Source organism: Acomys russatus, chromosome 9 (genome assembly GCF_903995435.1).
Source record: "Acomys russatus chromosome 9, mAcoRus1.1, whole genome shotgun sequence".
NCBI lineage: Eukaryota > Metazoa > Chordata > Mammalia > Rodentia > Muridae > Acomys > Acomys russatus.
The window spans coordinates 53879461-53906522 of NC_067145.1; the positions used below are offsets into that span (position 1 = coordinate 53879461).

The 27062-nt window shown below is 47.9% G+C and overlaps 1 protein-coding gene across 1 annotated transcript; it reads right to left on the reverse strand.

Annotated features, from left to right (window-relative positions):
• Window positions 1-4140: 4140 nt before the first annotated feature.
• On the reverse strand, window positions 4141-22413 carry Echdc3 (enoyl-CoA hydratase domain containing 3). Its single transcript, XM_051151358.1, has 5 exons — window positions 22165-22413; window positions 18040-18161; window positions 16459-16556; window positions 8700-8900; window positions 4141-4463 (listed from the first exon to the last, which is right to left on the reverse strand). The coding sequence occupies exons 1-5, from the start codon at window positions 22332-22334 to the stop codon at window positions 4152-4154; spliced, it is 903 nt and encodes a 300-aa protein (XP_051007315.1). The 5' UTR covers window positions 22335-22413; the 3' UTR covers window positions 4141-4151.
• Window positions 22414-27062: the final 4649 nt, after the last annotated feature.

Below are 27062 nucleotides of genomic sequence, written 5' to 3' on the forward strand. Positions count from 1 at the left end.
AGGATAGCTTGTGGGAGTCTGTTCTCTCTTCCCACTATGTGTGTGTCCAGGGGATGAAACTCAGGTTGCCAGGTTAGGGGACAAGTGTCCTTTTTGCTAAGACGTCTTGCCAGACCCTGCTTCACTTTTAAAATGCAGGTATTTCTGAGAGGACTTAACTTGATGCTTCCACACCAGTGCAGACAGTCACAAATTTTAATGTGTGGCAGAATCATCTGGAAATTCTGTAAGAAATATTTTTGGAGCGATAGAAACCAGAATTTCCCCCTCCGTTGGTCTGGTGTGAAGTGTAGGCATCTGCAGTTTTTCAGAGAAGCAATTTATTGGTCTTGTAGACTGCAGATGTACAAGCTGGCAGGACAAGTCAGGGTATCGGCAGAACAGCCATGATTTCTTCCTTCTTTATTCCCGCCCTCCCTCCTTAAACATGGCCTTGTTGTATAGCCCAGCCTGGCTCGGAGCTCTTACTTCTCTTGCCTTAGTCTCCTGCATGCAGGATTTACGTGAATGTGCCAACATGCCCAGCAGTGGTGGCACATTTATAGGAAGGGAAACAGTGCTGATGGAGGCTGCCTTTCCTCACATGCCCACACAACTGGGACCAGCGTTCAGTGAGTGTTCTTGGTGGCCAAATGGCTGCTTCTCCCCAGATCTCCGGTAGAAAGCTGTGTTCCCTTTGATCTGCTAAGAGCATCACACACTGGCTCCAGGCTGTGTAGTGAGTGGTCTTTGCATATCTGGGGAGGCATACAGGACAGTTGGGAACGTAACTCCTGTAGTCATGCAGAGTCAAACCTCATACTGGCTCTTCCGAGGACAATACTTTGACTTCTCAACGCCTCACACACAGCACAAAGGAGAAGAATGACTTCTAGGCCTGCATGGCATGCCTGTAGGCTCTCCTGAAGGCTCTGGCCTTCTGTCATTTGGCCGCTTTCTATTTTCCAGGGACCAAGCCAGCCTTTGAACAATGCCTCTCTCAGGGCTAGCAGAAGTAAATGCCCGCTCTTACTGACTTGACAGGCACTGGCTGCTAGGGTGTGGCCTGCTGGGTTTAGCTCAGCTAGGCAAAGCTCAGCTCCCCAGAGGCAAATGGGACCAGGGGAAAGACAAATATAATAGTCTTTTCAAAACCAGGCATCATGTGTAGTTATCAGGAAGTTTTCATTCAGCATCCCAGTGAAAGGAAACAGATACAAATAAACCGACAACGACTTTAGCCTCAGGATAGATTATCTATGCCGGGTGTGTGTGTGTGGTGCATTTCTTGCTGGATTATTTTCTGCCCCAGTGACTACTGATATTTATAGCTAGTTGTCAATTGCACATGGGCTCACAGGCTGGCGAGCCAGCCGAGAGGCCTGAGGAGCTTGTGATTATGATTTGAGGGAGTAGTGTTTGCTCATATGGAAATGGGGGGAGGCATTTCATTTTCATTTGTCAAACATGTGAGAAGGTTTTGTTAGCCCCTCTGAAGCCTGGATAGTGTCTGCCATCCATGCTTTTCTCATCAGTGTGATCCAACACCCACCAGGCAGGAATCTTCTCCGTGGGGCCACTAAGGAGGAACAGACAGTGGGTGAGGTCCCTTTCTTTTGAACTAACCACCATAACCAAGCCTTACAACCTAAATAGAAATGTCAGCCAGCCAGCCATTGCCTGGTAGTAAAATCTTCTCCAGCATCCTGAGGGTTAACAGACCTACCTAGTGTCTCTGGTGAGCTAGCAAAGCCCACTCTCTTGCTTGGACACCTCGTGGCAGAGCAGGTCAGTCATTTGCTCTTGAGCTCAGGCCAGATTCACACCCTCCCTGGGGACTGTGAGAGAGGGGCACAGCGGGAGTCCCACACAATCAGGGCAATTTCCTGCAGACACAATTCCAAACTGTGCTCAGCCTCCAGTAACAGATTCTCTCTAGCATCAGGCAACTGAGCCCCCCAAGAGAGCAAGTGTGTGGACTGGGAACTAAGCAGTTTCCTTTCTGGATTTTGGTCTAATGATCTGGAACATTTCCCATGGGGCAGTGCAGCCAGGGGATGGGAAATAGTGGCTTCAGCAAGCAGACATTTTAGAATCTTCACACTCCGGTTCCACTGTTTGTCCCTGGACTAAGGTGATACCTCAGCTGCAAAGACTCGCCTGAGGCAGGGATCACCCACTCCCCTGGCCTGGCAGAGGGCCCAGGAGGCGCATTCCGGTTCTGCAGGAGATGGATGGTGCCTCCCATGGTTTCTGCATTCTCACAACAAACTCCTTTCTGCCGGCTAAAACCTGCAGAAGGGAACCACTGCCCATCCCAAGAGAAGCATATAACAATGATATTTGGGGCTGACCATGCCATGAGGCACTTTTACCCCAGCACTGAGAGCCAAACCACAGGTTAGACCCAGAGGAGCCAGTCAGTTGGCCAGTCTCTGTGTCTGTCTCTCTCCTCTCCTCACATCTCTTTCTTCTTCTCCCTCCCCATCCCTCCATCTTTCTGCTGATGATAGGATAGAGCCCCAGACCTAGTGCATTCTAGACTAGTGTTCACCACCAGGCTTTTTGTTCGTTTTGAGACCGGGGCTTGCTAAGTTAGGCAGGTTGATTTTGAACATGTGATTCCCCCTGCCTCAGATCACAGGAGTGTGCCATCATGTCTTGTTCTAGTCTACTCTTAGGAGACAAAAACTGACTGAAAATCAAGACTGGGATATAAGCCTGGTGTGGTGGCCTACGCCTTTAATCCCAGCACTCGGGAGGCAGAGGCAGGTGGATCTCTGTGAGTTCAAGGCCAGCCTGGTCTACAAAGAGAGTCCAAGAGAGGCAAGGCTACACAGAGAAACCCTGTCTCAAACAAACAAAACAAGACTGGGGCACAGCTCAGTGACAGAATACTGGCCTTGTGTACGTGAGGCTCTGAGTTCAATCACTAGCACTGGCAAAAAGGAGGTGGAGGAAGAGAGAGGAGAGAGAGACAGACACAAAAATAGGTAGATATTGATTTATGGTCAAGTTTACAGATAAAGGAATTTTGAACACTTCTTGGGCTGCACTAGACCAAAAGCCATATATATATATATATAACTAAGTCTAATCATTAGTTTAACCAGGGAACTCCAGTGACTAATGTCACTCTGATTTTTGATTGGTTGTTTTTTTACTAGAAATGTATTCTGAGGAAGCGACCCTCATGGGTGGGGCCCATCTGGGTCCTCTCACTATTCTGGTCTGCTTCTACCCTCTGATTTAGCAGTAACAGGAAGGCAAGGACATTCATAACAAGACACGAAGCCCTTGCTAGCTGCCCATCAAAGTGGGCATACTAAGAGAATATCCACTCTTTTTCCTTTTCTTTTTTCTCTGTGAAATTCTTTTTTAAAAATTTAATTAATTTATTCAGATTACAACTTAATTGTTATCCCATCACTTGTATCCTCTCGTTCCTCCCTCCCTCCCACTTTCACCCTATTCCCCTCCCCTAGGTCTATGACTATATGGTCATAGGCTATCAAGTCTCATCTTGGTAACTTGCTTATTCTTTCTTTGAGTGTCATCAGGCCTCCCCACCAAGGGGAGGTGGTGATTTTCTTTTCTTAGCGTGTGGCAGATTAGGAATGAAATGACCCAGCTCTATAATTATTTAATTTATTCAAATCACATCAGATTATTCCAAAGCCACTGGCATGATTATTTCCTGGTAGAATCAAGAAGATTTTCAGTGTGGAGATGATCTCATGGAGATTTGAAATGGACAGCTTGTCGTGAGCAACCAGAATGGATTCTGCCTTAAGGAAACTACAGGACGGGGGTGGGGTGAGGGGGGGGTGACGACTTAGCCTCCCTTCGAGCCTGATTGTCACTTATGTACGAGTGGCACCTGGCTTCAGGTGCTGCAGGTTCTGTCAGAATCTGGGCTTTCTGTCGGGCCGGAACACCCGAGTGCATCATAACCTAGCCACTGACACAGTACTTCCCTTACTTCCCTGTATGCATGTCCCACAGAATCCTGGCTTTTAATATAGATCACACACTGGGAAAACAAGACCCGAGCTAGAAAGGCCAGCTATGCTCTCTTACAACCAAGGGGCAGCAGTATGATTGGGTTGTGAAGACTGAGGGCTCCGGGACTTCCTAGCGCTGGCCATCGGCTCAGCACTCCTCATATTGGCTCAGCGTGACCAGACAGGCTTTCTCTTCTGGATGAAGGCCTCGATTCCTTCCTGCCCATCCTGCAGGGCCAGGTTGTCCACCATGGCCTGGGAGGCGAGGTAGTATGCTGTTTTGAGGTCTTGGGGCAGTTGTTTGTAAAAGGTCGCCTTGCCCAACGCCACCACGGAGCGGCTCAAAGAGGCAATCTTCTTCGCTATCCTCATGGTCTCTTCCTCCAGCCGCGCCTCTGGCACCACTTTACTGATGAGGCCGTGGAGCAAGGCCTCCTGAGCAGAAATGGGCTCCCCAGTGAAAAGCATCTCCAGGGCCACCTGAGGAAAGGACAGGTGGGGTCAGTTAAGCACACTTTATACACACGGCGCCCCCAGCTCCCATCTCTGTTTCCCTGTACTGAGTCACTCCCCGGATGTACCTATATGCCTTAGCCTGGGTATACTCTTCCTTAAATGACGGGTCATTTGCCACCTTTGGTGTTGTCACCACCCCTAACTCCCTGCCAGAAAGAAGACCTGGTCATTCTAAGAGCCAAGAAAATACAAGCAGCCCAGAATGGGTGGAGACTCCCCTGGGGTCCTCTTGCTGCTCCACAGATTTGATCGGAAGGCCCTGGCAAGCCAGGAGGATGCCACCCACCCCTTTAAGGGGCTATCTGATAGGGACCACTGTGGATGCTGCTGGAACTTGCTGCTGCAAGTCAGTACTGGGGCCACTCTCCACAAGAACACACGTCCACAGGTGCTATGTTCTCAGCAGGACCCCAAAGAGCAGCTTCCATTCTGGGGACGTTCAGGGACCAGGCACAGAGCCTAGTGTGACTATGATGCTCAAGTGGGCAAGATTGGACAAGGTGAGGGCACTGCTGCCCTCCAACAAGCCCTTTCCCCAAAGTCAAGGTCACGGGAAGACGGGACCCGACCTCTCCCTGTCCTGTGTTCTGCAGCCTGCCATGCGTTGAACCTCATTTAAAAGCCCTGACAAGTCGGCATCCATAGCCTCACGTTTATGTTGACAAGACGGGTCTGTGGGTACACGGGGACACAGAGCAAGGGCACAGTTCTCGGTCTCTGGCAATCCTGGTGGCCATTCTCAAATGTTGTGTTCTCACGTCAGGGTCTGCATACTTGTTTCCCCCAAGGCCCGGAATGTTCTTTCCCAAGCAACTAGTTCTCTAACCAATGAGGCCTTCTGACTCCACCATGTTAAAATTCCTAAGCTTTTGGCTTCTGGCTTCATTTACATCCTTTACACATTTTACCATTCAGTATACTGTATATTTTACACGCTTGCCTACTGATTGCTAGAGCAATGATGTCTGTCCTCCCGAGACTATGGACTGCAGGTTGAGGAGCTGTGGGGGGCGGTGGGGGGTAAGGGAGTGGGTGGGGGAGGGCAGGATTTGGTGCAAAGCCCTCCAGGTGTGCACAGGTAACACACCAGACCTCTGGCCTCATCTCACTGGGAACCTGAGGAAAGTCACTAATATTCATGGGTGCTCTTGTACTGAATTTCCCAAATGATGCTGGGCACACGAGTCACTGCTGAATACTCAGTCTGTGTCATGTCTCGGTCTCTGGGGTGGGGAGTCCTCTGGCCTGCGTGAGGGTCTAAAACTCTTTCTAGCTTCTAAGTTCCACTCTGAGTTAGCCTGGCAGGGTGTGAAAACATGCAGTCAAGTGGGTAGGTAAGCGGAAGCAAGGGTCCTAGTGTGGCGAAGGGACTGTGGTTGGGAAAGGGACTCATCTTGTCTCCAGCTTTCCTGGGATAGCTGAGGGGCTGGCTCTGAGCTGTGTGTGGCCAGGCTTGGCTTGGGAAGGGGAGCATATGGAACAGGCAGGGCATTTCTATGGCACAGAGAGGATGCATAATTGTATTCATGCAAAAAGAGAAAGACTTTAAAAGTAATGTCTTGGCACAGCAGGCTAGACAAACTGCTTTCTTCACTTTCCAGCACACTAGAGCCATTTCCTAGCATGTCCAGCAGAGGGAGCTAGAGTCCAACACATGCCGCCCTAACCTACGTGGCAAGCACAGTTTGCAAAAGCAAATACTTGCTTCTCTGTGGATAAACATAGGGACAGTCAGCTATCACCAGCACACACATGGGTATGTGGACAATATATCTGAGTTTAGTTGTTTTCTGGGGATCAGAACATAGAGACCAGAAATCTGAGTAGGACATGACTCTGCGTGTGTGTGTGCGTTTGTGTGTGTGTGTGTGTGTATGTGTGTGTGCGCGTGCGCGCGCGCCCATGCGTGTGCATTTGAGAGGGTACATGTGTGCATGTGAGTTCAGAGGTCAGAAGTCAACCTTGGGAGTTGTTTGTCAGGAGATTTTTGAGACAGGCTCCCTCAGTGGATAGAAGTCGCTGGTTGCTTGGACTGGCTGGTCCCTGAGCCTCAGGGATCCTCCTGTTTTGGCCTCCTCAGCTCAGGGGTTACAAGGCTGCACCACTAGGCCTGGCTCTGGGGCTTGAACTCAGGTCCTTGTGCTTATCTGCTGACCGAGCCTTCGTCCCAGCCTCTGGACAAACTGTTTTGCTCATCTTTTGAAAAGACCTGCTCCCTGGTTAAAAAAAAAAAAAAATATCTCTGGGAGGGGAAAGCAATCCTGGTTCTCACAATGCCACTGCCTCCTCATCTGTCACACTGTGCAGATTACGCAATGTGGTTCCAAGAACTGGGCTTCCATAGAATGTGAGGGCTATTTTGGTGACATTTCTCCTCTTTCTCTTAAAAAAAAAAAAAAAAAAGTAAAGTCTGACAGACATGACGCAGTATGGTGTGTCTAGGAATTCTGATAAGCCCTGATTTAGAAGGCTTGCTCTTTTTACCCTGACAGCAGGACTTAAGTGCTTTTACCGAGGAACCTTCCAGCAAGCCACGTGTTGGAAGAGGATAAACCAGTGTAGCAACTTCTTGCTATGAAAGGTTTCATGCTTCGATCTGCAGCTGCAAGACAGTCTGACTCTCACAAGAGATTTGTAATAGATTTTGATTTAATGTTTGGGCACAAAGTGATGATGTAAGAAATAGTCACTAAATATGAATGCACTTAAAGCAAATAGCTATCCAAAATAATAATAATTTTTAAAAATCCCTTTTTTGGAAGACACTTGAGCAAACCATCCCCTCTTGTAGCATGTAGCCCACTTCCAGGCTGTTGTCAGCAGACTGGCTTGTAGTTAACCACAGACTCTCCCTAGGAACGCATGTTTTTGCAAACACTAACAAGGAGGCACTATGGAAGGGAGAAACCTTCCCTGGCTACACTGCTAGACTCCCTTCCGGTCTCACTGTTTCAGGGCCTCAGGCCTGTGAGCCTCTGTGAATTTGTGCAGCTGTTTGAAAAACAGATAACCCATTCTAGGAAGTACTTCACTTCTCTGCTTGCTGCATATATGATTTTCTGCCTCCTTTTCCAGATTTCCCACTGAGAACAGGATGCCTTTCTCCTAAAACAGACACTGTTGTTTTCCACTCCGGGGATGCTCACTAAGTGTTATGCTGTGAGGCTGTGGGAGGAAGAAAGCTTTCGAGGGGAAGTGGACTTGAGTGGCATTAGTCATGACAAGACGATGCTGACACACAGCTGCTCCCTGTGCGGGTTCAGACACTGTAAGGACAGGGTAGTCCTGGTCTGAGTGTTGCAAACCCAGCACTGCAAAGCAGCTACTGTAAGTCCTTTCTGGACTGAGAAAGGTTGTTAAGTCATTAGCCAGAAATTTGGTCTCATCCCCTTGACCCTGTGCTGCGTCAGCGTGCTGTTTATTGTGTCTCATGGGCAGCCATTTAGTGTGACAGAATTGCTCCAACTGCATTTCAAATAAGACTATACAAAGTCTATGCTTTCTAGAAAATGAAACCTAAATAGTCATACCTAGGAGCTTATGAGATTGAAATGTGGCACCTTCACAGGTATACACACACACACACACACACACACACACACACACACACACACACACACATACACACATGTTGGTGTTTGATGCTACAGAGGAACAGGCAGTGAGCGCTTCTCTCCCCAGCACAGAAGGAACACTTGTGTCCAATATAGAAGACAGAAGATACTCTGGGGTATGTGTGTGTGCACGTGCAAGCCTTTGGCCTTGGGTGTTTTGGCCTTTTTCTCCTGTGCTGTTAGCTGAGCTAGTGAGCCTTTTGGGTCTTTTCCACTGGGATGTGAGTTGAGTAGGAAGGGCAGCTGGGTGCTTTCTCTGCCACTCTGAGCTAGCAAGTCTTTCACCCCAGCATCTGGCTCCCAAGTCTTTATTGGTAAAATAGAAGGATACAACAACACCGTGTGTCTTGTTTGTATGGAGGGGGAGGGGACAGGGTCTGTCATTGGCCTGGAGTTCACTGAACAGCCAAGGCTAGCTAGCCAGCAAGCCCTTCCCTGCAGCAGGATTACAAGTGTGCACCACCACAACTGGCTTTTTTATGTGGTCTTCTTGCTTGTGTGGCAAGCATCGCCCCACCCCCACCCCAAAGGCACTTTTCCCAAGCTAATTCTGGGACCAGTGAGCACTGAAGGGCAGTTCAGTTACCTTTCTGGGCACCGCTCTCCCCAGGGCCACGGCGGGGGTGGAGCAGAAAAGTCCAACATTCACCCCAGGAGTAGCAAAAGACGACTTGTCACTTGCCACAGCAATGTCGCAGCTGGCAACAAGCTGGCAGCCGGCAGCTGTGGCCAAGCCGTTGACCATGGCAACGATGGGGACCGGGTGGTTCCGGATCAGCATCATGACCTGCGGGGGGGAGGAGGGGCGGGCGGGACAAATACACCCACTTCACTTTTATGCAGCAGGAGGGAGCTGGGTACCTGCCAGGTCACATGACCGACCTCCCAGAGCACGTTTCTCATGCGTTGGTTCAGAGTCTAGGGAAAAAGCATACAACTATCAACTTGCTATGATGATAGCAGGTTTGCACAAGGGGAAAGCCCTAATTTAGCAACAAGGACACGAAGCTGGGTGGCTGAGAAGACATTCACCTAAGTCCGGGGCATGATGGGAAGTGGGTGGCGGTGGAGCCTAACGCCAGATCTCTAAGGAGATAGCCTCCTGGTGGCAGAGGAGTCTGAGGCCACTCCTCCTGCCTCCCAAGCACCCCACTGGAGAACTGTGGGGTTTTGTTGCTGGGGAGCAAGCAAACCCCTTCACAAATTGTCAGTTCTCCCTGTCTCTGGACAGCCCTTGTGTTAAAAGTCTGAAATTGGCATCCGGTGCTTCCTTGGAAAATTAAGGTGGGAAGGGGACTTGAAGGCAATTTCCGTAGTAATTACTTCTCAAATTACTAGGCTGCATAGCACACTCTTTCAATTCCATTAAAACGGGGAGGGGAGGACACCCTGCTGTCATAAAAATAAGCAAAATTCCTGAAACGGGGCCCTTGGCACGGAGAGAAGAGACAAAGGCATGTTCCTGTGACCCCCACCACCATAAACGGTTGCAGTACTAACTTATATTTGAAGCTTATTTTTTTTTTCCACAACACTCTAAACAGATTGTGTTGCCATGGCAACTTCGATTTCTAAATTATTGCTCCTTGAACCTTGGCAAGTTGGGAGGGGAGATAGGGCTACATCTGGGCTTTTCCCCAAGGCAGCAATTGAAAGGGAACGACCTTCAAGGATTTGAAGAGTTCTGCCTGGGAAACTTGTCTTTTATATTCATAAACACTTGATACTTGTCAGCTTCCCCCACCCCACCCCCAAGTAAGCAGTTATTTAGTCAGGTGTTACATAAGGATGATTTTGGTCGAGTACAAACTGTACATATGATGGTGGCCCTAGAAGGTTATGATAGCTAGGTGGGGAGACAGCTGACTAGATAAGTGTTTGCCTCACGAGTATCAAGTCCTTCGTTCAATTCCCCAGTAACACACACACACACACACACACACACACAGAGCCTGGCCTAGGGCACTAGGGAGGTGGAGACAGGATCACCAGCCAGATGGTCTAGCCTAGCTGGGGGGCTCCGGGGCCAGTGAGAAACCCTGTCTCTAAAGTGGTGGCCTGAGTGTGTGTGTGTGTAAGACTGTGATGGAACTGATAATTCCTACCATTTAAATAACTACCCGTCCTAACAGAGTACACCACTACAGAGTCAAGTGTGAGGAGGTGCTACCACGGGTGCTGTGAAGACTCAGCAGTGTGGTGCTGTGCAACGCGGTAATAGTCAACGTGGGCTCACTGGATTATATTTTGGTTTTACTGTGCTGAAGACAGAACCCAGGGCCTTGTGCACGTCACTAAGTCACAGCCTCAGGTCTTCTTCTGTTATATTTTGAGACAAGTTCTCACGGAGCTGCCGAACTTACTCTGCAGCCCAGGGAGGCACTGACTTTGTGATCTCCCTGCCACAGCCACCTAAGGTTTTATGAACACAAGCTATTCCTTCTATGTCCTGGAGACCGCATGCCACGTTGCCTTGGTGGCCCTGTCTCGCACAGCTCATGTGCAGTTATCTATTGCCTGTAGCCTTCACCACCTCCCATGTCACCCAGGTATAGTGCTGGCTGGGCCACTTTTACATCGTTTGTCTAGGTGTAGGCTTTCTTCCCTATAGACCATGTAGCCTGGCATGGAGCAGGATTTTCGGCTTTGCCAACTATATGCCACATACTTTAGGCGTGAAACAGACTTTATGGTACATTTTCTAGGTGTAGGCTTTGCTATCTTTAAGGAATCTAGCCAAATTTGTGGAGTTTGGCTGTCCTGTCCATATACCACTCTGCCTGGGAAGTGGTCCAATGGGCTTTCTCATCTGTGTGCCATGTAGCCAGAGTGGGGCAGGCTGTCCCATCTATACACTATGCATCTACGGGTAGTAGAGACGATACTACCAATGTTTGTGTAAGTACATTCTGCTGTTGGTTGAATTATGAAACCATCCATCTATGCCTTTCTCCAAACCCATCCTCATCGTTAAAGAATACATGCCTGTGGTGTACTTAAGGGAATTCTGTAATATTTAATGGTAGCTTTTCCTCCCTTTCTTTTTGGAGGCTGGGGTCATCTTTTGAGACTTGAATAAATGTTAACTAGTCTCTTGCCAGAAAAGTACACATATGTATGAAATTCACATACAGATAATTGCCTGCTAATAGAATTGGCTCCTGCCTGTCATGGAAGGCAGTGAGGGCAGGTTAGCGAAGAGGCTCATTCTTAGAGAGAGCTGGAGTAAAGAGAGGAAGAGCTCACATGCCGTGCCAAGTCTTGTTGCAGAAAAAGAAAGGGCTTCCCTTGGTTTTGACTGTTGCTCCCTTTTACCGCTGATCCAGGAATCCTACTTGCAAGGGTTCTTAAATAGGTAAAGAGCTCTGGGGTCAAACATGCTCACCAAGTCATTACCTTACAGCAGCAGAAACTAGAATGGCTCTAGTGTGCAGCCAGGGAGATGGCTCAATGGGCAAAGTGTGCCACGCAAGCTTGGCGCCTGGAGTTCAATACCCAGAAACCATGTAAAGGCAGAGGGGAGATCGGATTTCACAGAGCTGGCTTCTGACTTCCATGTGTGTGTCCTGGAATGAGTGCCCAGCACGTGTACACACACACACACACACACACACACACACACACACACACACACACGCACACACACACGCGCACACACACGGGGACAGGGGGAGGGAGAACAACGATAATGATAAATAGTAATAAATTAAACAATTTTAAAAAATAAATGGTTACTATGGTGGGCAAATGTTCCCTAAAAGCCTATGTATTAAGGACTTATCTCAGGGTGGTGTCATCCGGATGTGACTGAACCAGTGAGAGTGCGGTCTTTTGGGAGATCCTTAGGTCATTGGCATATCCCCTCAAAAGGAATTGGGGTGGGGCTGGAGAGACAGAGCAGCAGTAGGAGGACTTGTTGCTCTCTCAGAGGATCCAGGCTCAGTTCCCAGCACCCACGTGATAGCTCGCAGCCATCTGTAGCTACGGTGCTGTAAGCACTGATGCCCGCTTCTAACCTCCTCATGCACCGCACAAATACGACGCACTTGCATGCACAAGAACACAACACTCATGTACATAAAATAAAAATAAATATTTAAAAAATGTAAAGGACTTGTGGGCTCCTGACCTCACCTTTTCTCTCTGCTTCCTGGTTTGCGATATGAAGAGTTTTTGTTGACACTGCAAGTCCTGCCATAGCCATCTGGTACCTTCAACAAGCTCAAAGCAACAGAGCCACCAGACCCTGTTCTGTTTGCTCGCTTGGCTTTTGAACTCACAGAGATCCACCTGCCTCTGCCTTCTGAGTGCTGCAGTTAAAGGCATGCACCACCACATCTGGCGTCAAATCTGACATTTGAACATCAAAAACCATCTTTAAAAAATATATATGAATGCATTGCTTCAGTTACTTCTTTGTAGCAATATGAACCTGGCAAATACAATGGCTATGTACACTCAACTATAGCTATTTAGTAAATGCAACATTCTCAGTGAAATGAAGGTTGCTAAGGAGGAAAATAGACTACCTGGGCGGTTTAGAGCTTAGACAGTGATAAGGAAGGAGACTGCGAGGATTTGACGCCTATCGCGTACTCCCTATACAGTGATAAGGAACGAGACTGCGAGGATTTGACGCCTATCGCTTACTCCCTATACAATGATACCAAAGAAGCCACGTGATCCTTCAGTCTTCACAGTACTAAGATGGGTGTAATACCAGTACTAACCTAACACAAGATGACAGTTGTGTCAGTTAGCAAACCTGCAGCATCCTACAGGACTCTGCCTGGCTTCGTAAGCATTCAGTGCTGTAACCCTGTGAGATACACAGTGGTACACTATAATCAGACCTACATAAGAGCATTTAAACAATTGCATGCTTAGGGAAAAATCACTATAAGTGAATATAACAAAATAGTACACTCTGATAAGAATATCTTACTTGTTTTTTTTAATTAAAAAAATCTTCCATAATACATACTTATTTTCACCAGTTAAAATATTTTAAATCAAGTCAGAAGGCAGTTTACAAAAGACAAGGAGGACTTAGATAAAACAAACCAACCAAGCAACAAAAACTGGGTGGCCAGACAGTGGTGGCGCGCGCCTTTAGTCCCAGCACTTGGGAGGCACAGGTAGGTGGATCTCTGAGTTGGAGGCCAGCCTGGTCTACAACGTGAATTCCAGGACAGCTAGGGCTACAGAGAGAAACCCTATCTTGAAACAAAAACAAAGCAAGACAAACAATCAAACAAACAAAATATTAAAAAAAAAAAAAAAGCCAGAAAACTCAAACCCATGGAAGTCAAGAATTGGTCCCAGCTTTCCAGTCTTCCTGAATTAGCATGTTTTGAGCTCTGCCTACTCCAAAAGGTGGCGCCCACTGAGCTCTGGCCTAGCCCCATACAACAGCATAACTGAGGGTCCACATAGTTGCTTTTCTTTTCTCCCCACATTATTTTCTAAAGCAATGCACTCTTATTTCCTTGGTGAAGAGAAGGAAGGAAGGAAGGGCCTTCTCAAGGAATGACTCTCCATCTGTCACCGGGCTGGCAGATGAGCAAGAAGTGAGTCCTAGGCCATCCCACCAGTGCCCAGACGGTCCTGGCTGTTCACATCCCTATGCAGTTTGTCCTCGTCCCGACCTGTAAATAATTGGCTGTCAGGCGGAACCTGTGGTCTGTAACAAATGTGCTCTGGCTTGCAGAGCCCATGCTAAGAGATTGCTATCTGCTTCTTAGAATCCAACTGTCCTGTGCCTGAACAAAACAGCGAAGCATTTAGCTTACTCTGTTCTCGTCTGCTCTGTGATCACACCAGGAAACTGGAATTTTACACACGTTTCTGGTGTTCATCATTTGTCCAAGGTGATTTGAATTTCACAGAATCGGCCTCAGGCCAGAGCAGTGGCTCCGTGGTTAAAAGCTGCATCGCTCCTCTAGAGTTTGGTTCCTAGAAACCTTGTTGGGGGGCTCTCAACTGCCTGTAACTCCACTCCCAGGGGATCCACTGCCTCTGGTTTCTGTGGGCACCCGTGCTCATGCCCTTCTACACACGTCTATACATATTAAAAATAATAAAAAGAAGCCTTCACAGGAAGCTGGTACCCTTGTATTCTTGTTTGACTTTTAGGACTAAGTCCTCTTCATACACTGACTCTTTTCTGATGCGCCAGAGGCATGAATGGGCTAGAAGCTTCCAAGAAACATGGCCTTGACATTCTGAAGAAGCCCAGACTCCCACACAGCCCTGTGCTAGCCTGTTCAGTCTCTGTTTATCCAGATTTGATAGCAGAGTGATAAAAACAGGCGCTTTATAGAGGTTACAAGCGGTGTATAGGTTCTTTTAGATATTTTTCTATTTTGGCCAAATACACTGGGAATTGGTAGGAAATGATTTCCCCCCCACTATGGTCGATTGATCCCAGGGCCTTCTGCTGGATAGGCAGGTGCTCTACAAGCAAGCTCCGTCTCTAGTGGGAAAATGGTTGCGAAAGCATCAAACACTGACAAACCGAAGACGCAGATACTGTGCAAACATTGCGAATGTACGAAACGAAAGGTCCAAGTGTTTTGTTCGTCTTGCCAAGCACGTGATGCACACTTATAATCCCAGTGCCTGGACGGGGGAGGCAGGAGGATCAGGAGTTCAGCACTAGCCTTGGCCGTGTGGCAACTAAATAAACCACACCCTAAGTCTTCGCTCTAGCTTGCTTCTATTTCTCCATAAAACTGAAAATGAATCACTTTTGTCTTTTCTTTTTGTCTTCCCACAAAGTGAGAAAATGATAACCGGATCTGCGTATGGGTTTTGGGATGGCAAAGGAAACAATTTGTGCTCTGGAATGTGCCTAAGCAGCTGGGGAGATGGGTTGATCAGTAAAATGTTTACTGTGCAGGCTCAAGGACCTGTGTCTGATGCCCGAATGCACCCGCCATCCCAGTGCTGGGGAGGCAGAGATTGGAGGGTCCCTGATTCTTACTGGCCAGCCTGATGCCTAAGCCTGAGATTCAATGAGAGAGCGATCTCAAAACAAGCAGCGGAGGCAAACACTTGATGTCAGCCTCAGTCCTCCACATCCGGAAAATAAAATTGGAGAGGTTCATTTTTTATTCCCTTTGGAGGTGAGATATATATGCTGTTTATCTCAACTTAGGACTCTCGTGCTTGCTTGGCAAGTACCTCACTGACTGAGCAGTCTTTCAAGCTCAGTTTAACCTAAAAAAAATTTTTTTTAATTATCAATATAATTTTAGGTTCTTCCTCCTTGAAGATGTATATCCCTAACTTTTATCTCTTATTCAAAACCAGCCTACAATCCTGTAGATGGCAGCTCTTGGTACATTATTTTATTTTGTTGGTGTTGTAATATTGGTAAAGAGAGAGATGCCATGCAACAGTTCTGGAATGAAGAGGTTTATTTGAGGGAAGGAAGGGGAGAGGAGTTAAGGTCTGAGTGAGCCATAAGGGAACGTTGTAATATATAAATATAGAGAGATGGAGAGTTAAGTAGACAGTGGGAGAGCATAGGAGGAGAGGGAGAGATGGGGGAGAGAGACAGAGAGACGGGGGAGAGAGACACAGAGACAGAGGTGAGAGAGACAGAGAGACAGAGGTGAGAGAGACAGAGAGACAGAGGTGAGAGAGACAGAGAGACAGAGGTGAGAGAGACAGAGGTGAGAGAGACAGAGAGACAGAGGTGAGAGAGAAAGCCGGAAGAGAACAACAGAGGAAGAGGAATAAGAGAGTGTAGGATGGCTGGCAGGACTTTTATCCTGTGCCACCTGGTGGTGGCAGCAGGTGATGATTTCACAGGTTGTGAGGCAACCTAGAAGCAGGCTATGGGATGGGCTTGTGAACTAACAGTTGGCATATGTATGCACGTGCCCAGGCCAGAGGAAGACATCTGGTGTCCCTGTCATTCTGCCCTAACCCACTTAAGCCAGAGTCTTACACTGAACCCCGAACCCACTGGGTTTTGGCTACTCTGGCAGCCAGCAAACCCCGATGAGCTTCCTGTATCTGCATCCCGCACTGATGTGTGTGGCCATGACCAGTTTTTCACATGGATGCTGGGAAGGCAAATGTAGGTCCTCATGATCGCACAGCAAGTGCTCTTACCATTGAGCCGTCTTGCTAGCTCACGTGGTCGCTTCTTTAAAAGTCTAAGCCAAATAGTTGTTTGTATGAAGGACTCACCTCTCACTCCAGCTCTTCCAATACCCCCTCTCTAATGAGCAGGCCCCATGGGTAGACTCTTATCTGAGGCTAGAAGGCTAGCTCAGGGTTGAAAAACGACAGTGGCTGTCATACTCGCAGGGCTGGCTGTCACCTCGGCTTACCTCAGAACAGGTCTGAAATACTTCAGCGTGGTAATCACGGCCTTGCGCACCTGTCAGCTCCTTCAAATCATGCCCAGATGAAAACACAGGGCCCTCAGCTGTGAGTGTTTCCAGTTGAGAAAAGAAAAAAAAAAGTTAACAATCAGAGGCAGCAAAACGCAGTGACTCAGGAAGGCTGCAGGGTCGGGGCTTTTTCTGAAGCTCGGCCTGGTCTGCCGATCTCATTTTTGCACTCTGTCTGGCCTATGCATATCGGCGTGTGCGGGCCCTTTGAAGTCGCCATGCCTTGAGCAGTGCCCCTATCATCCAGCCAGGTCAGAGTGTGAAGAGAAATACGGGAGCCACCTGGCTCGGCTCTTGATTTCACACAGGGGAGCTGAGAACGTGGCTTTCGCCAGTACCCTTCGCAACCAAGTGTCACTCGGCAGATAAGCTGAAAACATCTCCTCTCCTTTCCCCGTGTGACAGGCAATGCTATCCTGTTTTTACAAGCGAGAAAATGGTGTCGTTAAGATGTTAGCAGCCTTTGCCACGTCCAGCTTACCCTCAAGTGCCTGCTGCAAGCAGCTAACTCCAACGTCTTTCCCCTTCACCACATAAAACAGTTGGAAATTTCTGTTTGGCCACTGCTAAGAAGGTAGCTCTGAGTATATCTCAGGAAACACTGGCGCTTAAACAAAGCATCACCAAACAGCATCGGCTGTATTTTTCTGGCTGTGTGAAGATGCTGGGGTGGCTTTTATTGATGCCGTTGTAGTATATATGAAGTGGTAGTTTTATTTTTTATTTTTTAAGAATTTATTTTTGAGCCAGGCTCAGTGGTGCATGCCTGTAATCCCAGTACTTGGGGAAGCAGAGGCAGGTGGATCTCTGTGAGCTTGAGGCCTGGTCTACAAAGTGAATCTAGATCATCGAGGATACACAGAGAAACCCTACCTCAAACAAACAAACAAAAATCCATCTTATAAGGGCCTCGGAGAAACTGAGTTTCTAATTTAAAATTCTGTTTTAGAATGCTTTTGTGTGAGAAAATGCTTTGCCACTGGGCTGCATCCCATGCCTGGTTCTTTGATCTTTGTGTACATATGTGTTCACGTGTGGATGGCACAGATGTTCATGTTGGGGTCAGAGCACAAGCCTAGGTTATTTTCCCTAACATAGGATCTCTTGTTGGTCTGAAGCTTCACCAAGTAGCCTAGGCTACCTGGCTAGCGAGCTCCAGGAAGTCATCTGTCTATACCATGCACCTCCCCATGTGTGAGGTTACAGACTTGCAGCACCACGCCCTGTTTTTTATGTAGGCTTAGCATGTGTGAGGCTAAGGGCTTTACTAACTGAGCCATCTCCTCAGCCCCAAGACTGTTTGCTTTTGATGTCCAGGAGAAGCTATGATCTCACTGAGCAAAGGTCTTTGCTACAAGCCCCCACAGCTAACGAGGGCTGAGCAGATGTTTTCAATGCTCTTCAAAGGAGGTCAGAGCAATTCTCCAGTTAAGTGAGGAGAGTCCCAGCCCACCAGCACAGTTTGAGAAGCCGCATGTGGGCAGCATGGACCACTAACGGCAGGCTTCAGAGCCATACCTGAGATGATTATGACTCTCAGGTCTTTGCTTTCAGCTTCATGAAGAATGTCACCTCGGAGAGATTTCAGCATGGCCAGTGACAGCGCATTCCTCTTCTTGGGATTGCTTAAGACAATGTTCCTGTGAAAAGCATTTGATAGTTCCCGGGTCATGCACCAGTCAAAACAAGTGAGGACCCCTGCAATTCCTTTCTAATTTAGGAGCAATTTTGAAACCCAAGAATAGAGAACTGCCAGGGCTTAGTGCCAATTTAAAGGGTCTGTCAGCGTTCTGGAGTGACACCTGAGTCAAAACAAAGAAAAGAAAAGAAAAGATGGCCTGAAAGGTAGGCTAGCCTTTTCTTCTTTGTCCCTTGATTTGTTTTTGCTTTCCCCACCCCCTCTCCTGACTGTCAGAGTCACAACAGTCCCCAAATCATCTCTGCCCCTAGAGGATCTGAGTTTCAGGTGACAGACACAGGGCTAGGTGAATCTGACAAACAGGCCCTACCTGCAACTTATTTCCAGGCTGTGTTCTTTAAAATGAGGTTAGGAAAGGATCCAAGGATGAAAAAGTTCCTCCTCCCCAGCTGCTCCCCCTTCCCAGCTGCTCCCCCTCCCCAGTTGCTCTCTCTCTCCCCAGCTGCTCCCACCCATCCCAAAGAAAAAGCAGCAGAGGCCCGGCTGCCAGTGTGCACATACTGCGGCATTGGTGAGGGTTCTGACAGGTTTGCAGGATAATTTGTGCCATCTGAGAACAGATGATATACAAAGAACAGACGGACAAGCCCATAAAACAGATGCGGCGTCTCACAAAGAACTGGCACCCGAAGGGCCTCTTTGCTATTTTAAAATCCCCCATACTCAGGATAAAACAACCTGTATCGTCATCCTGCATCGCCTTACATAGGAATGTCTTATTTTTGCTGTCCTAAGAAACGGGCAGCGCACCAAAACACACTCTCATTACTTGCTCTATATTTCCAACCGGTCTCCACCCACACATGCTCCAAGCCTTCTTCATTGTCTTCTGAATATGGTATTTTATTGACTCATGGTCAGTTGGATCTTCCACAAATAACGTTTAGGAGGTTTTTGTTTTGACAACTAACTTCATCTCAGCACAATAAAAACACTCCTTCCTCCTTCCTTTCAGTTTTCGTTTTGCTGCAGCTTCCAGGTAGCCGTGGGATTGTTTGTTTCTCATAAACGTATCCTCTCCCAAGTATAGAAATGACTTGCAGCTGATCTGCTGATACCTAGAAGCCTTTATCTATGGAAGTGGAGGAAATTACCTGCAATTTTGCGTAGAATAGTAAGTGTGCTCATGGTGGCAAACAGAAAACATGGTCACCTCAAGGCTGGGGAGATGGTTCAGGCAAGGTCTTGCTTTCTGTCTGCCTGTCTGCCTGTCTGTCTGTCTGTCTGTCTGTCTCTCTCTCTCTCTAAGTGGGGCACTGTGACATGTACTTTGAGTCCTAATGCTGGGGAGGTGGTGACAGGCCCCAGGCCATTGGGAAACCTTTCTTGAAAGGAAGGTGGGCAGCACTGGAGGAATGAACTCCAAGTGGTCTCCTGGCTTCTACATGCACATGCGCAACTGTACACACATGAACACGTGCATCTGAGAGTACACACACATGCACACACAAACTGCCAGCCCAATATTTACACCAGCTGAAATGAAACTCTAAGGCATTAGGCAAAATTGCACAAAAAGATTCCAACCCAAATGGGCTTGCTGTTTGGTGGTCTCTGTTCACATGACCCCCACTAATCCTTCCAGGCACACTGTCAGACAGTTCTGACTTGCGACCCCACATGCAGACCTGTTTTCCCATCATTCCACAGGCACCTTTCTCAGTGCTCATCTCCTGATTGGCAGGACCAGATACGCGAGCGAGCGGCCTGTAACGACCTGGACCACTCTCCCCTTTGGAAACAGTCTTCTCTGGGGGAGGGGCTCCTGCCTTTCTAGTCCTTTCCTGTCCTCTTTTATGGGCTCCTAGGTTCTGGCAGGAGACACTTGGATTTCTACCCTTCGTCCTTTCTCTGTTCGTGCACACTTCCCAGTCACCTGCGCTGGTGGCCATGACACCAGCTCGTCCCTCTGTGCTGACATCTCCCAGTCGTTCACTGTAGTTCAAGCCTCTCTCTGGAGCCCTACACCTGTGTGCTTGCTATGATGTTCTCTGGGCTCCTCCATGGAGGTGCGCAATGGGCATTTTCCTCTCCCCACTCACCCCCTTCCTCTGAGCTGCTACCCAAGCTGGAGCCTAAAAGTCATTTTAGAGCACTACGCAGTTATCCTCCATTTCTCAAGACATCAAAGCTCCTAAACCTCTCACCAGTTTCAGCCTTGCCAATGCCTATTTTAGCTCCAAGCGTGGAATGCCTTCAGCCGAGAGCTGCGGCAATAGCCTGCGTTTAAAGGAGACATTTCTTTCTGATGAAGAAGAAGGCTCCAATGGGCTATGTGAAGGTCATCATTGTAAAGTACCATTTATGTTTTGAATGGCTAGCTCTCCCTACCGGATGTGGTGGACTGGACTGCTCTCATAGGTCCCCCTCTACCACATCTGTGAAGAGGGGTCGTGTCCACCTTGCGGGTCATTGTGAGAGTGGAGTGTCTGAGACGGCGCACATTTCATAGCTGCCCCTCGTGGTATGACAGCTTTGTTGCTCTGAGGCACGGCTTTGAGATGGGACCCTGGAAGGAACTCAGTTGCCCAAGCCCACCTGCTTAGTGCTTGCCATGGTGCTGCTCCAATGCTTGGCTCAGGGAGAAGCTTATGATATAATTCCTATGATTTACAGTCAATTGGTCTTATCATCCCTCCCCTTCTGATCCCAGATTCATGTTAAATTCTGAAGGATTCAGTCTCCTGTCTTTTGCCAGAATATGACCAGACTTTGTTTGGAGGTGGGGGATGGGGCAGAAGCAATTGGTCTAACTAAGTAGCCCAGGCTAGCCTTCAACTTCCTATGTAGTCCTACTGGGCTTTGAATTCAGGACCATCCTGTTTCAGCCTTCAGAGTGGTGGGATTACAAGCCTGTGTTATCACACCCAGCTTATGATGATCGTGTCAGAAGAAACAGAGACGCGCCTCAAAATCAGAAAGAGCGCACTCTACATGGGCCCTACACTTCCGAGCCCTGGCTTCCTTTGGGAGTGTCTCTATCTCTGTTGATGGGCAAGGCGTCCACAGGAAATGGGGTTACTCTTTCCAAGCTACACTTTAGTTACTGAGCCCCATGCAAATGCCTAGCCCCTGTGGTAGGCTCCCACCGTTGTCTGTAGGAAGTCAGGGGACAGTCAGAATACGAGCACCCTGGACGGGTATCCGCAGAACTGTGTGCTAAGCCCCTTAAAGGCAGTAGCAGTATAAAGGTTATAAGGATGAAGGGAAGATGTGGGAAAAGTGGAAGGCCAGAGGCTGGCTCTTCATTTTTTGGGGGGAGGGGGGTAAACATATAAAAGTTTGGGTGAGGATTAAAAAGTCAAATATAATCTTCTAGGATTAAGAAGAGTTACTTAAACAGCTTGGATCTGTAATTCTTAAATGTGGAAATATATCTTCTTTCACAGCCTTGTCCAGGCCAGGCAAACGGTCAGGCCTGAAAAGGATCTTCGTTACTCTATGTTCCAGGTTGCTCACAATACATGTTTAGGGCTTTTAGCCTTGTGGCACAAAAGGGCAGAGATCAGGGCGTGTGCCTCGTGCCTCACCCCCACCTGGCATGCATTTCAGCATGCCCCAGCCCGGGAGCCTGCAGAAGTTTGTAAGGGCATAGATATTTCTTTTGGAATAGGTTTTCTTGGAGGCCATGGCAACAGCAGGTGGGGTGCATGTGCGGCCCAAACCAGCAGAGAGGTTCAGAAATGACTGGGCAACTAAGCGTGGTAGCCCAGTTAGGGGCTACCAGGCAATTTGCACTTACAACCCTCGCATGTGCATCGTACAAGAGTGCAGAGGGAAGGGACGCCTGTAGACTCAGTATGCAAGGATTCCTCCACCAAAGATGTGATTTTTTCGAGATCAAATCGAAAGAGCAGTGACGGATAACTCTGGATTAGTGGCGGCAAGGCCTGTTTATCCCGGTGCCCAACTCCAGAGAGTCCTGGCACTGCCCGCAGGCTGACCTGATTCCGTCCTGCTGTCTCATGTTGGTGGGCCTTGCCTCCGCCTCCGGCCGCGCGGGTACTGCTGACCCCGGGCTGCAAAAGCGGGCGCAGAGAGGGGCCCACGGGCTGCGCCAGAGCCAGCTGGGCCCCTTTGCCCCAAAGGCCCGAAGGCCGGCGAGCACCGCCATTGCAGACAAGAAATTGCGTGGTCGACAGAGCAAGCGGCCTAGGCTTCGGGTTTTCCCTTTCAGACCTGACTGCTCAGAGCCCCGCCCCCTGAGCCCCACCCCCCCCAAAGTCCCGCCCTCTGTGTCCTTCTCCTGGAGCAGCCCGCCCTCTGGAGCCACGCCCCCCGAACCCGACGACTCCGGTCCTGCCCATGGGTGTAGGTCATTGACTTGAAACTCTGGCCAGTTCCAGCGGTTTGTTTGGTTTAGTCAGGCTGTGAAAGAGTTTAAAGGAGGAGAAAACTGGGTTGGCTCGTTTCTTTGTGCAGTGATACCAGGAATGTGCCGGATGTTGTGAAATGAGTGTCATCAGGTGATGAGTGGCAGGAGCTATGTTACACATTGCTACGCCCATGCCTCCCACAGGAAACACTCCCATGCCTTGTACGTGATCCTGGATCAAAGGAATATTTAGCCTACTATGACTTTAATGTTTTGCATCTTCCCATGCAGACGCAGGAGACCTGTTTTCATAGCTTGGGCTTTCCACATTCAGCCAGAGAAGCCGGGACTCCTTTTCAGGATCCCAGGGGCTGGATGAGAGGCACATCCTGCAGTGGAAGGCTTTAAGTAAGGAGAGACTACCCTCCTTGCTATTTGGTAGTTCTTGCAAATGTGGGTATTTATGGAAGACATGGAATGAATGTTAGCTCTTAGCATGTGTTGCTTCTAGAGGGAGGTGCCAACCCTAGGAGCCTGCCTCCTTTCCCACCAGGTTCTGCAAGGATAACAGTATACAAAATGGAACCGTTAGAGAGATGGCTCAGTGGTTAAGAGCCCCGCCTGCTCTTCCAAAGGTCCTGAGTTCAATTCCCAGCAACCACATGGTGGCTCATAACCATCTGCAATGTGATAGGGCGCCCTCTTCTGGCTTGTAGGAGTACATGCAAGCAGAGCACTGTATATATAATAATAAATGAATAAATCCTTAAAAAAATAAAATAAATCTCAGAAAATAAACAAAACTTACAAGTATCAGGAAGTTCCTGAAACTTATCAAACCCACAAAGCCCTTCTTCAGGTTTTTATAAATAGTAACAGTTGTTGAACAAACCAGACTGTTCCAAAAGCCAATGTACCTGCAAGGCATTAAAGAGCTCTGGGTCTGCAGCCTCTATGAGTACTCAGCTCTGCTGGTGTGGGCTTTTAATTGATGCAGCTGTCTTTGAGTTATCCATGCTCTTGCAAGTAGCCCCTCACCCTAATTCTGTAAGTAACTCTAATAGACTTACTGGTTGCCTAAACTGGCTTTGGGTATCTCCCTAGGAAAAGTCACATGGGAGCTTTTGCTTTGCTTTGTTTGTTTTGGTTTTGATTTTTTGGTTTTTTTTTGAGTCAGGACTTCACTGTGTACCTTTGGCTGTCTTAGAACTTGCTCTATAGACCAGATTGGCCTCAAACTCACAGGGATCCTCCTGCCTCTGCCTCCTGAGTGCTAGGATTAAAGGCGTGTGCTACCACCATTCACAAGGGGTCGATTAATAATACACATTGCTTAAAATGAGTGAAGGCCTCATTCTCAGCTTTATAACTAGACAGAACACTTAATGTACAAGACAATATTTTGAAATATCATTTAAGACTTCTCCACCATTCTTCATCCCTCCATTTTCTTGACTTTTGCTTTACCCAGAAGGCTGGATTGTTCTTTGCGTCAATGAAGAAACCGGGGTCCAGCAGAATTCGGGAGGTTAGAAGATTGCAACTCTTGACTTGCGAGTTTTTAAAGCTTCGTTCTTAGGGATGGAAGAATACAAAGCCAGCATAATAGGTTAGCCTTGCCTTGTTAGACCAAACAAACTGTAGAGCTGGCCTATGAGTTTTGAAATGATCTCCCTTACATTAGGAGTATGGTGTGAGCAAATCCAGCAACAGGTAGCTGCAGGACTCACTCTCCAGGACACACATGCCTAGAATACTAGGCAGAGAGTTAAGGGTTGCTGCCAGAGGGGGCTGTCTGTGGTAGGGGCTGGGTGATTCAAAACAAGGCTTCCAGCTTGGGTTAAGAAAGGGCAACTGATATACAGGGGGAGGTAAGCCCCCCTCAGGAACAGTCATAGAAGAGGGGAATAATGGGAAAATGGGGGGGGGGAGGAAGATGGGATAAACATTGAGATGTAACAAGAATAAATTAATAAAAATTAAAAAAAAAAAAAAAAAAGAAAGGGCAACTGGAGCCTATGGAAAAAGGAATAAGAGGCTGTGCATGGTGACGCACGCCTTTAATCCCAGCACTCGGGTTGGGGCTTTAAACAAAGAGCAAGAAAGAGCAAAGTAGCAGAAAAATCATCCTTACACTGGGCAGTGGTGGCACATGCCTTTAATTTCAGTACTTGGGAGGTAGAGGCAGGGGTATCTCTGAGTTCAAGGCCAGCTTGGTCTACAGAGTGAGTTCCAGGACAGCCAAGGCTACACAAAGAAACTCCTGTCTTGAAAAACAAAACAAAACAAAAACAAACAAACAAAACCCTAATGCTGGCCAGCGTGCAAAAGAGACAGAAAAAAGGAAAAGCTGCAGCTTTCTGAATTAGAAAGGCGAGATAGGACAGAACTCTCTGGTGGCTTGTAGGGACTATCTCCTTGTGTTTTCTTAATCAGACTGTCACCCTAAGGGATGCAGAGCACAAAAGAGCAAAGGCCTGAGCTTAATCACAACAGGAGCTGCAGTCAACTGAAAGATGTCTCTCACCTTACAAGAGGCAGTTTCTCTGAGAGGACCAGAGATGTAGTTTGTGGACAACAAACAGAGAAAAGAGAGTTCACCTCAACAGAGTTGGAGAAAATAAAGCTTGATTCCAAGACTCCCAAGAGAAACCCAAATCTGTGTGTACTCTATTCTCTATCATAAAACAGATCCTCTAAAATCCTTTAAATAATCTCTGGAGGTTTGCTTTGTGGTTTTTTTTTTTTTTTTTTTTTTTGGTTTTTCGAGACAGGGTTTCTCTGTTTAGCCTTGTAGACCAGGCTGGCCTCGAACAGAGGTCCGCTGGCCTCTGCCTCCAGAGTGCTGGGATTAAAGGCGAGTGCCACCATGCCCAGCATCTCTGGAGGTCTTACAACCTAATTCTATATACACTTCATCCCCTGGATTGATCATAAACATTTAGCATGGCAAGTTATTTTGCTTTGGGTTTTTTGGTTATTGTTTTGTTTTTGATATAGGGTTTCTCTCATTTCATAACCCTGGCTGTCCCAGAACTCTCTATGACCAGGCTGGTGCCAAACTCAGAGATCTGCCTGCCTCTTCTGCCCACATGTGCCCCCACACTCACCAACATTTTGTACATCTTGAATTTTTCCAGTTTTTGAATCTGTGGTGCAGAATTTGTGGATGCGAGCAGGGGGAGAGGGTGGCCCATACTTCTAATGCCTTGGGAGGTAGAGGCAGCCGTGCTAGAAGTTCAAGGCCAGCCTGGGCACAGACTCTTGACCATTTGCCTTAGACAGAACCCACTCAACACCTTCTGGTGAGGGAAAAGGAAGAATAACATAAATATGACAAAGTGTGCATGTCTAAAAAAAATGCAGAGCAAGACTGTGGATATCAAGGGTGGGACGTATAAGGCTTTGAGAAAAGGGATACATTAGGGCATCATGGATAGAATGCAAAGTTTCAGCAACAACTTTCACACAAAGGAAGATGTGGAGATGGGCAACCATCGCATTAGCCAGGTGGGAACTGACATAACTGGGTGACCGTAGCATTACCCAGACAGGAATTGGCATAAGTGGCTGAAACACTGGTCTATCTTGAGCCAGTGCAAGGCTCTTTGTGAATTCAGGCTGCTTCTTCCGGCCCTGTCTTCCTCCCATTAATTTTTTTTTTTTTTCAGGGGCTGTCTGTCTTTACTCTCTCTTGTTGGGAGCCCTTCTAATCTCTTTCCACGTGCCCCTTCTCACAGACACAATTTGATTTCCAGGTTGCTAGCAGGCTTCTCTCTGGCTTTGATTATGCACCGTTTCCCGAGCCCCAAGCCTCTGTTAAAGGATGTACCTTAGCTTCCTTCGCATTCCCTTTAAAGACCCACAGGTGCTCGGAGACCGTGGCAGAAACCGCACAGAATAAAAAGAGACTTCTAGGGAGCTTGGCGTCTCGGGTTTGATGTCGGCATGAAGGAAGGTTTGGGCCTCTTCAGGGTGCAGAGAATGGAAAGTGAAGGGCAGATTGCCTCCCCCCCCTTCTTTTTGGAGTGATTTTTGAACTTTCTAAAAATTGTCTCAGCTCTCTTAGGAAGAAATGGGAGGATGTGGCTCAGAGGTACAAAGGGCAAGATGTAGGTAGGGACTCAGATCCAGCAGTGATCTCTCTCTGACACCTGGCTGCATCTCCGTGTCTGACCCAATCTTCTTCCCTGGGTCTGTCTCCCCATCTCCAGAGCTGGTAAAAGGGTCAAACACCTTTCAACCAGAGAGGCTTCCAACATCCCTGGTTCCCTGTAGCCAAACATGCTTCTCAATGCCCCAAACACTACTATTTTATATTTTATTTATAATCCAGCAGCCATCATCCAAATGCCCTTTGTGAACTTCAATTTCTTCATAGGGACCCATACCTCAAATTGAGTGAAAGTTAATATGGAAATTAGGTGAGGGTGTGTGTGTGTGTGTGTGTGTGTGTGTGTGTGTGTGTGTGTGTGTGTAACTCCCTTTTTTTTTATTTAGCACGTATTTTGTTGTTGTTGTTGTTGG

Bases quoted from the DNA above. Each gene is read 5' to 3' on its own strand.
- Echdc3 (XM_051151358.1), bottom strand. From the start codon at position 22,334: ATGGCGGTGCTCGCCGGCCTTCGGGCCTTTGGGGCAAAGGGGCCCAGC. The intron at 16,557-18,039 runs GTATGGCTCTGA...AAACACTCACAG, and splicing joins GAGAGTCATAATCATCTCAG to CTGAGGGCCCTGTGTTTTCA. The intron at 8,901-16,458 runs GTAAGCCGAGGT...TCCCCCCCGCAG, and splicing joins TATTTCAGACCTGTTCTGAG to GTCATGATGCTGATCCGGAA.